The sequence below is a fragment of the Mercenaria mercenaria genome, chromosome 12 (assembly GCF_021730395.1).
Source record: "Mercenaria mercenaria strain notata chromosome 12, MADL_Memer_1, whole genome shotgun sequence".
Taxonomy (NCBI): Eukaryota; Metazoa; Mollusca; class Bivalvia; order Venerida; family Veneridae; genus Mercenaria; species Mercenaria mercenaria.
This window is the reverse complement of record NC_069372.1, coordinates 60,021,475-60,032,317: the sequence shown is the minus strand read 5'-3', so window position 1 is coordinate 60,032,317 and position 10,843 is coordinate 60,021,475. Positions and strand designations below refer to the sequence as shown.

Here is a 10,843-nt window from a genome sequence, read left to right as displayed (position 1 = left end):
AGGTGCGCGTCTGTGCGAGAGATTAAAAGAAGAAATGTACAGGAGGGTAAAAGTAATACCAATGTATTTGTGAAGTGTTGAAAAATCAAGATGACAGTGTTATTAAAAAGAGGAGTATAAACAGTTGAAAGAAAACAGCATTCTTCACATTATATCGTGTGAGAACATTTGGTCACTCCCTGTCTGAATTGTTCCAGGGTAGGGACCTGCACAACCTCGGCTGGAAGAGAGTTCCATAGAACTATAGTTCTGCCGAAAAGTGACAATAACAGCAGTTTTGTTAGAATGAATAGTCATAATCCCTTTGTCAAAACTGACGGGAAGTCCAAATCCTCTTGGCAACAATGATGGTGATGTCAACTTCTCCTCCCCCTTTCTTATTTGTAATAATAATCCCAGCCACTCATTTTTTAAACTTCTGTTTGATCTGACAGTAATATTAGTGTTGAATATGGGAATGTTAGCTGATTTGTGCTGTTTCGTTGTGGCGTGTTGGTGCGTTTGAAGAGATATATTCAGTCAACCTAGTTAATACTTGACTAAGGGTACTAGATGGGAGAAACATATTCTCCACATGCCTTGTATGCCAGTTCTTTTATTTTCAAGATTGGAGGTAATTAATGTTTCGCTCTTTGAATCCGAGAGTTTTATCACTACTTGCTGTTATTCTTGAGTTTAGGTCCGAAAAGAGAGACCTAAAAAAATTCTTTGTTTCCGGTAACATGCTCAAAAAAATTATGGTAGGTAGGTCGGAATTTTTTTTTTTTTTTTGTTTTTTGTTTTATTAAGGGAGACTTTTCGGAAATTATTTTTTGTCAAAAAATGATTACCAAATAAGGGGGTTATGCCTTTAGAGCATCAGTAAGTTAAATTCTAACATCACTGGCCATGTTTAAAGCATAAAAAGTGCAGTTTTGCATCTTTTTGTTAAAAAGTTGAAAAAAATATTCTCCAAGGCCATAAAAACATTTAGGGTCGGGCCAAAAATTTAGGGTAGGTCGGGATACCGGAAACAAACATTTTTCTTTTACGCCAGATCTAAAAGGAGATCTAGTCCAAGATAAGGTGTTTAAGATAAAGTATAGTGTTTAATAAACATCACATCGTAAGCTTTATAAGAAACCGTCTCGGATAATTTGCAAGCACACAGTAAATATTTCGCTTAAAATCATTCCCATTTTTGTGAGTTGGAAATTTCGCCCTAAAAATAAATTTGACCCCAGGTCAATTCAATAAGCCAATCAAATTGTTTGTATTTCGTGCGAATTTCCCCAAACGTAAAAGCGGCGGATGATAACTTGAGAGAAAAAATGTCGAGTTATCGGATTGGTATGAATTTGAGGGTTACAGAGGACAGTAACCAAGGTGGACGCCGTTATATGGAAGATAGACATGCAATTAGATTTGTGAAAAATGACGAAGGAGGTTTTGAATTTGCTTACTTCGGCATATTTGACGGCCATGGTGGTGGGGAAGCTTCAAAGTACGCTCGCGATTATTTATTGGATGAAATTACCAAATATGATTGTTTTTGGAGTGACAATGACGATGATATTCTATTCGCAATCAAGTCGGCGTTCATGGATACCCATTTAGGAATGTGGAAGGAAGTTGGTATGTCGGAAAGCACGCTTCTTTTACGGGACTCACTCGTCCTACTTTTCCATTTTTGAAACCGTCCGAAAATGTCGATAGGGTAAACACTGCTCTGGTTCTGTTATAAATTTCGGTAGATTACTGAACTAGCATTCTAAAATAGACTTTATTAGATTCAAGTACATTCAAAATAAGTTCGAACTTCTGGTTTGAAGCCTTTACTTTTCAAATAGAAGGCTGATCCCGCGCGTTTGGTAACCGTCTGGTGATTTCTTCCCATTCGAAAATGAGGCTTGACCTAATTTTTTATATTTCATAAGATCTATAAACGTTGGCGTATGATGTGATCAATAGTATATTTATTATCAGTAAAACAATATCATATAACACATGTACATAAACATATCTTGAATATGATATCAGATAATGTTTTAAAAATAGATATTTCAACTCAAGTCATGTGATATCTAAAAATAGATTTTTTTTCTTCAGACAAGTGGCCTAGAACTGCAAGTGGCTTGCCAAGTACAGCAGGAACAACTGCCAGTATATGTATAATCAAGAACTCAAAGTTATATATTGGTCACGTTGGGGATTCAGCGATTGTCCTCGGATGCAATGAGAGCAAGTCGGACAAAATAGTTAGACCAAAGGCAAAATTGTTAACAAAGGTAACAAAGAATGCTTATGTATGTCTACTTAAATTATCATTTAGGAAATTATTGTTCACCCTATTTTGAGTTTTATGGACAGGAATGCATGCCATGATTCTAAAGTGGAGGGAAGATATTAAAATTCTAGAAGGAAAGTTACAGTTGATAGTGAGAAAGTGACATAAAAGCAGATCTGTATCTGACGTATTAAAATTAAATAAGGTAGAAATAGTGTTCATAACATCCCATACAAACTTAAAATTTTTATCAAGAGAAGCCTGCTTGAAAGTGTCAAAGCTAGTCATGATAGCAATGTGATGAGGCAGACCATTCCAGAGTAGTGGTATTGGAAAAAAAAAATCTTTTATTTAGTGTAATGATATGTTGGATTACTGTGAAATCATTAATATTCGTGGGGACTAATGTTCATGGTTGAGTCAGTCCACAAATTTTAAACCCAACGAACAAGTAAAATGCACATTCATTTTATGTTCAAATGTTAAAATCCACAAATTCGTAATCCCAATGAAATTGCCGTTTTGACCAAAACCATGAAATTCATGCCCAAAAAATTAAATGATTTTACAGTATATTGTTTTGCTAGTCCCACAATTAAGATTTCCCAGAGAATTATCTTGTTGTTGCAATGCTCTTTCTACATATATAAATACAGCGTATATAAATTCTATTTACATTTTGATCTTTGAATCAATATATCAAATTTTCTAACTAGTCTCTTTACTATCAATTATAGAGTCTTTAAATTAGAAAATCACAAAATATATCCTACTGAAATTTTATCAGAAAAGTTTTTCATTTTAAAAGCAATTTAAAAAAAAATGAAATTGATAAAATGATAATTTCAAGTTTAGAAAACATCAAAATATCTAGAAAAAAAACAACTATTTTTTGTCTTAATATGCTTGTAAATACACGCACTTTAGTATTTTTATGCCCCCCTTCGAAAAAGGAGAGGTATATTGTTTTGCTGATGTCGGTCGGTCTGTATGTAGACCAATTCGTTTCCGGATGATAACTCAAGAACGCTTGGGCCTAGGATCGTGAAAGTTGATAGGAAGGTTGGTCATCACCTGCAGATGACCCTTATTGATTTTGAGATCTGTATGTCAAAGGTCAAGGTTACAGTGACCCTGAACAGTTAAACGGTTTCTGGATGATAACTCAAGAACGCTTGGGCCTAGGATCATGAAAGTTGATAGGAGGTTGGTCATGACCTGTCACCAGCAGATGACCCCTATTGATTTTGAGGTCAGTATGTCAAAGTCCAAGGTCACAGTGACCTGGAACAGTTAAACGGTTTCCAGATGATAACTTAAGATTGCTTGGGCCTAGGATTGTGAAAGTTGATAGGGAGGTTGGTCATGACCAGCAGATGACCCCTATTGATTTTGAGGTCAGTAGGTCAAAGGTCAAGGTCACAGTGACCAGGAACAGTAAAACGGTTTCCAAGAACCATTTGACCAAGAACCTTCAAACTTCATAGGGTGATAGGACTTACAGAGTAGATGCATGTCCCCTATTCATCAGTATTGTTTTTGGGGTCACTCCATCAAAGGTCAAGGTTACGGGGCTGAACATAGAAAACTCTTTCCAGTCAATAACTTGAGAACCATGACCCAGAATGTTGAAACTTAATAGGATGATTGGACATGCAAGTAAATGACCCCTATTGGTTTTGGTGTCAGTTGATGAAAGGTCAAGGTCACAGGAGCCTGAACAATAACTTGAGAACCACTAGGCCCAGAATGTTGTAACTTAGTGGGATGACTGGACATGCCAGGTAGATGATCCCTATTGCAGCCAACCATTAGTGTCTCTTTGACTTTCGCTCCAGTCCACTTATACGACTGGGGGCGTATGTTCTCCGTGACAATTTGATAAAAGACAGTGTGTCTGAAATCATTCGTCCTCCACCTCTGATTCATGTGGAGAAGTTGGCAGTTACTTGAGGAGAACAGGTTTTTAGTGGTACAGAATCCAGGAACACTGGTTAGGTTAACTGCCCGCTGTTACATAACTGAAATACTGTTGAAAAACGGCGTTTAACCCAAAACAAAAAAAAGTATAATTTAAATTGTGTGTCATTTTAGGAACATAAGCCAGATGATCCTGATGAGCTGAAGCGAATAGAGTTGAGTGGCGGACAAGTTGTAGCCAAATCTGGTGTACAGAGAGTGGTCTGGAATCGGCCTAGGACAGATCACAGAGGACCTATACGAAGAAGTACACAGATTGACAGAATTCCCTTCCTGGCTGTTGCCCGTTCTTTAGGTATGGCTACTTTACAATGTAGGGTTTTATAACTTGTTAGGAATTGATGATGTCACTGATCTAGATTCAAATGAAGCAGTATGGCAGGGATGTAGTCTCTTGTTTAAAGGTTGATTCATAAAAAGAGGTTTTTAGCTCACCTGAGCACAAAGTGCTCAGGGTGAGCTATTGTGATTGCTCACCGTCCGTCCGTCTAGCGTCCGTCCACACTTTCCTTTAAACATCTCCTCCTAAACCACTAGGCCAATTTTGATGAAACTTCACAGGGATGTTCCTTGGATGGTCTTCTTTAAAAATTATTCAAAGAATTGAATTCCATTAAGAACTCTGGTTGCCATGGCAACCAAAAGGAAAAACTTTAATAAAAATCTTCTTGTCCAAAACCACAGTTCATAGGGCTTTTATATTTGGTATACATGTAGCATCATCTAGTGGTCCTCTGCCAAGATTGTTCAAATTATCCCCCTAGGGTCAAATATGGCCCCGCTCTGGGGGTCACATGGTTTACATAGACTTGTATCTATATAGATAGGAAAACTTTGAAAATCTTCTTGTCCAAAACTACGGGCCCTAGGGCTTTGATATTTGGTGTGTAGCATCATGACGTAGTGGTCCTCTACCAAGACTGTTCCAATTATCCCCCTAGTGTCAAATATGGCCGTGTTCTGGGGATCACATGGTTTACATAGACTTACATAGCGAAAAACTTTAAAAAATCTTCTTGTCAAAAACCACAGGGCCTAGGGCTTTGATATTTGGTATGTGACATCATCTAGTGGTCCACCGGGGGCATCAAGCGTTTATTGAACGCAGCTTCTTGTTTTTTTAAAAATCTTCTTGTCCGAAAGTTCAAGGCCTAGGCCTTTGATACTTGGTATGTAGCATTGCCTAGTGGTTCTCTAACAAGAATGTTCAAATTATACTCCTGTGGAGATAAGAGGCCCTGCCCCGTGGGTCACTTGTTATATGAGTTATATAGGAAAAATACTTTAAAAATTTTCTGATCATATTTCCTAGAATGTTTTATTATAATTACGTGCTGACCCCAAGTAATTAGGGGTCATTTGACCTTGACCTACTGACCTACTTTTTTGTTTTTTATGCCCCCCTTCGAAGAAGGTGGGGTATATTGTTTTGCAGATGTCGGACGGTCGGTCGGAATGTAGACCAATCCGTTTCCGGATGATAACTTAAGAACGCTTGGGCTTAGGATCATGAAATTTGATAGGGAGGTTGGTCATCACCAGCAGATGGCCCCTATTGATTTTGAGGTCTGTATGTCAAAGGTCAAGGTCACAGTAACCCTGAATAGTAAAACGGTTTCCGGATGATAACAGAACGCTTGGGCCTAGGATCATGAAAGTTGATAGGGAGGTTGGTCATGACCAGCAGATGACCCCTATTGATTTTGAGGTCAATATTTTAAAGGTCAAGGTCACAGTGACCCTGAACAGTTAAACGGTTTCCGGATGATAACTCAAGAACGCATAGGCCTAGGGTCACAAAAGTTGATAGGGAGGTTGGTCATGACCAGCAGATGACCCCTATTGATTTTGTGGTCAGGTTGTCAAAGGCCAAGGTCACATTGACCAGGAACAGTAAAATGGTTTCCGGGCAGTAACTCAAGAACACTTGGGCCTAGTGTCAGGAAAATTGATAGTTTGGTTGGTCATGATCAGCAGATGACCCTATTGATTTTGAGTTCATTAGGTCAAAGGTCAAGGTCATATTGGCCAGGAACAGTTAAAACGGTTTCTGATCTTCATGTCTAAAACCACAAGGCCTAGGGCTTTGATATTTTGTATGTGACATCATCTAGTGGGCTTCTGCTTAGATTGTTCAAATTATCCCCCTAGGGTCAAATATGGCCCCACCCCGGGGTCACATGGTTTTCATAGCCTTATATAGGGAAAAACTTTGAAAATCTTCTTGTTCAAACCACAAAGACTAGGGATTTGATATTTGTAATGTAGCATCATCTAGTGATTCTCTACCAAGTTTGTTCAAATTATCCCCCCAGGGTCAAATATGGCCCCACCCTGGGGGTCACATGGTTCATATAGACTTATATAGGGAAAAGCTTTTAAAATCTTCTTGTCAATAACCTACAACATTTAAATTTTGATCACATGTATGGTTCTGAGTGGCAAGATGAACCTTGACATGAGTTGACCTTGACCTAGTGACCTACTTTCACATTTCTGTAGCTACAGCCTTCAAATTTGGACCACATGCATAGTTTTGTGTACCAAAATGAACTTTGATCTTGAGATTGACCTAGTGACCTACTTTCACATTTCTTATTGTACAGACTTCAGATTTGGACCGCATGCATATTTTTATGTTCTGAATTGAAATTTGACATTGATTTTTACCTACTACCTACTTTCACATTTCTCAAGCTACAGCCTCCAAATTTGAAGCACATGCATATTTCTGTCTACCGAAATGAACTTTGACCTTGATATTGATCTACTACTAGTGACCTACTTTCACATTTCTCAAGCCACAGCTTTCAACTTTGGACCACAAACACATTCTTTTGTACCGAAATGAAATTTGACCTTGATTTAGACATTGAGCTACTCTTAAAATTTGGAACATTCAAAAATGGCTCAGTGGATGGCACCAAGATCACTTTGTAATCTCTTGTTAAGTTAAAGGTCAAGGTCAGATTAAACCAGAATGGTAGAACTTTTGTTTACACTGAGCATATAATTTCTGTTCCTTGTGCAATTACTAAATGCATCAAGGGGGGCATTTCGTGTTCGATGAGCTCTTGTTTAAAATAGAGCCTTGAAATTTGGATGGCAAATAAAGTTTTGCACACCGATCTTAAAACTGACTTTCAGTGACCATGAACGTGACTTACTGGCCTACTTTCTTAATACTTTAGCATCAGTTTGACATTTGAAACATGTAGCTTATATTACTCAGGTGAGCGATCCAGGGTCATCATGACCCTCTTGTTTTATTGTGTGCTGGAGTACCAAGTTCCCCAACAGAATTTGTATTGCATGTATGACTATAAATTGGCAACTGCTTCTGCTACAGGTGATCTTTGGAGTTACAACTATTTGAAGGAAGAGTTTGTTGTTTCACCCGAGCCTGATGTATCTGTTCACAAGCTGGATCCAGCCACAGACAAGTGCCTGGTCATCGGCTCCGATGGTTTATGGAACATGTTGTCAGCAGATGAATCTGTCAGCTCGGTGTTTGATCTTGAATGTCAGTTTGAATATAAAGTGATCAACGATCCTGTAAGTTACTGATTCTGGTAATAATGATAAATGTACCCTTATGATCTGGTCAGGATAAAGCCAAGTATACTTAATGTAAACTGCATTTAAAAGCTACCAGCACTGTATTAGAAGCATTTATCAGGAATGTAAGTATTGCTGCTCATAGAAACTGAATTGTTGTTTTTAAGTTTTATTTTATTTCTTAAGGTATATCTTTTATTATATGTCATATGGTAACACCTAAAGGAAGCGGAACAGGTGCAGGTTCTTAAATAAAAAAAACAACATTGATTTTTGAATATCTCTTAAATGATATTGAAAGTTAAATGGATAACAACTGAATAATAGGTGGAGTCAGAATGAGTAATCAAAGAGACTTCATTCTCTTTCTCCAGTGTTACAATTACGTAAACAAAATCACTGCTTGAGGCAAGAAATTTTCATGTTGTAAGTCCATGGCAGGGACAACTATTGACTTGCTTGTTGGATTATCGGATTAAAAAAATAAGATTCTTTTCTTTGTGATGGGTTCTAGAGAGTGTTGTAAAGAGGCAGTTACAAAAATGTAGCAATATTTTATAAATGATCTCATGTGGAAACAACTTATTTGCAGATCTGTATGAATTGTGCACTAAGGTTTAATTATTTAAATGAAATCCATTGCATAGACAGACCTGAAATATTTATCAATGATAATTGTAAAAACTTGACCACAGACACCAGGGGCTCTGACAGGCCAGACAAGTGGCTCTGGACCATGTAAAACATCATTCAGCTTCTTGCTTCTCAATTGTACCATGAGCATAATTTACAACAGTTAAAAAGTTTAATAAGTATATGAACAGGAAATACTCAGGCTGTCAGTACCCAGTGTCTGTGGACGATGATTGTATTTTAATTGTATACATTTACTTACTTCAGACGGTACCTTTGTCCTACTGGATCAACCCTGCTGAGCGACTGGTACAGGCTGCTCTTAACAAATGGAGGATGAGGTTGATGAAAGCCGACAATACTAGTGCAATAGTGGTCCTCATAGACCCGCTCGGTCCACGTAAACTTTCTATCCTGAAAAAGAAACGTGAAGATAGAATGAAAGAGATTGCACAACAAAAATCACATGATAATCAAGTGGTGATGGAAATGCTGGCGGCAAAAGAGAGTTTAACTAAATCACCGAAGAAAGTAATTGGGAAGAATGTAGCACATGCACAAGGGGTACATAAGCCAAAAACAGATCAAGATGAGGATCATAAGACGCATGTTGTCAAGAAAGACAAGTCACATGCACTTGCGAAAGATAACAAAACACATGCACTGACTAAAGAGGAGTCACATGCCAAAATATCAAAACCAAGTGATAAATTAATAATGTCACCTATGCACAAAGGGTCAGATAGTTTGGACGACAGCGTGCAGATAAGAAATTCGCACTTAGTGTCACCAGTGTCAAATAGTGTGAAGAAACATGAAGGAAAGTCACCAGCATCTCCTCGGCCCAAGACGTCCCCACTTCAGACTAGTTCTAGTGAAAATTTATGTAGAACTGGTATGGCCACACGTAGTTCTCCACAAAAATCGCCAGAAGGTGTGAAAAATTCTGTTAGTGCATTGACTGATAGTGTTTCTATAGACACAAATATGCATCAAACAAGATCTCATGCACATGGAACAATTATCCCAGCAAATAATATACAGCAGAAATGCTTACAGCCTTGTAAAAATACCTCAGAAAATGTCAAAAATGTTTCAGCAAGCAAAGTGCATTCAGACATTAAGGTGAAAGATTTGGTGAACTTCTACTCAACTGATGTCAAATTAAGTCTTAAAAACTTGAATCTGAAAAATTCTCAGAAATCAAAGATTGGCAAAAATGTGAACAATTCCAGCGCAGCAAATGATAGTTTGAGAGCGACGAAAAAGACACACAGCAGTAAGAGTCTTTCAACTAGAATCAGTCTGAGATTGCGAAGGTTACGACAGAAGACGCAGAAAGGAAAAATGAAGAGCCAGAGTGAAAATAAGGGCTATATTGTGAAGCCAGGAATAAAAAGGAAAATGGACTCGAACCAGTCATGTGGCACACCTGCACCAAAGAAAATCCGGCATTCCTGATTCCATAGTGTTTCGTTGAATCAGTTGAAATTCCTCACCTTAACCAAAACCGAATGAAATTCAGGTGATACTGTCATTTAAATGAAGCTCGTCGTTTTATATATGCAATTTTTTACTTTTTTAAACAACAGAAATACCTGTTTATTTTAAGAAGATTCTATCTCTGTTTATTCTTTTTGCATTTATGTACTGAAGAAATTACTTTAAATTCTTCAGTTGGACATACTTGAATTAGAACATTGAGGCAATTTTTACACAGGTATTTAGGAGAAATCTGAATGAAAAGTTATCTGTTGTCCAAAGATATCTACAAGTCTGTTAATTTCTTTTAATATGGATAATTTTAAAGTATACATCCCATGAAATGTGAGTAAAATTTTAGACTTTTGGAAGTAAGGAAATGAGATACAAATAGTGTTTTAGCATGCAAATGTATCGTTATTCACATTTAAAGTGTGTTTTTTTAATGGACTCATTTTAATTGTTACATCTTTTAATGTGATCATTTTATTAATTTGAGATAGTTACTTCAGTAATACAAGTTACTTACTGGTATCTGAATGAAGGAGAGACATTTACTTAATATATTTGACATACTTTAGTATTTATATACTTGGACTTGTATAACTTAAAAATAATTATAATTTATATTTTATATTGATCAGACACTTGAGTACTGTTGATTGTGTGATACACTGAAGACAATGTTGCTTTTAAACTAAAGAGTCTTAAAATACATTTCTCTGAATTTGGATTAAATGGATTGAAATGCCTTTTGTTGAACATATTTACAATTTTTATAAGTAGATTGCACTGAACCAGACACTAACAGAAATCAAATTTATTGTTCAATATTTAATTAAGGCATTTGAGTGGTTTGTCGCCTAATTTATCACTGTTCAGATGCACAAGAATTGACCATGAGGGCATTAGCCCGAGTGGTTA

General features: G+C 37.0%; 1 protein-coding gene across 1 annotated transcript; it reads left to right on the top strand.

The window, feature by feature from the left end:
* The first annotated feature begins 1,241 nt into the window (after nucleotides 1-1,241).
* On the top strand, nucleotides 1,242-10,621 carry LOC123533902 (uncharacterized). Its single transcript, XM_045315874.2, has 5 exons — nucleotides 1,242-1,614; nucleotides 2,089-2,267; nucleotides 4,361-4,541; nucleotides 7,596-7,801; nucleotides 8,705-10,621. Exons 1-5 carry the CDS (start codon nucleotides 1,311-1,313, stop codon nucleotides 9,896-9,898), a joined length of 2,064 nt encoding a protein of 687 aa, XP_045171809.2. The 5' UTR covers nucleotides 1,242-1,310; the 3' UTR covers nucleotides 9,899-10,621.
* The last annotated feature ends 222 nt before the right edge of the window (nucleotides 10,622-10,843 follow it).

Excerpts from the sequence above, each read along its gene's own strand:
- LOC123533902 (XM_045315874.2), top strand. The coding sequence starts at position 1,311 with ATGTCGAGTTATCGGATTGGTATGAATTTGAGGGTTACAGAGGACAGT. Across the intron at positions 4,542-7,595 it reads GGCTGTTGCCCGTTCTTTAG|GTGATCTTTGGAGTTACAAC; the intron begins GTATGGCTACTT and ends CTTCTGCTACAG. Across the intron at positions 7,802-8,704 it reads ATAAAGTGATCAACGATCCT|ACGGTACCTTTGTCCTACTG; the intron begins GTAAGTTACTGA and ends TACTTACTTCAG.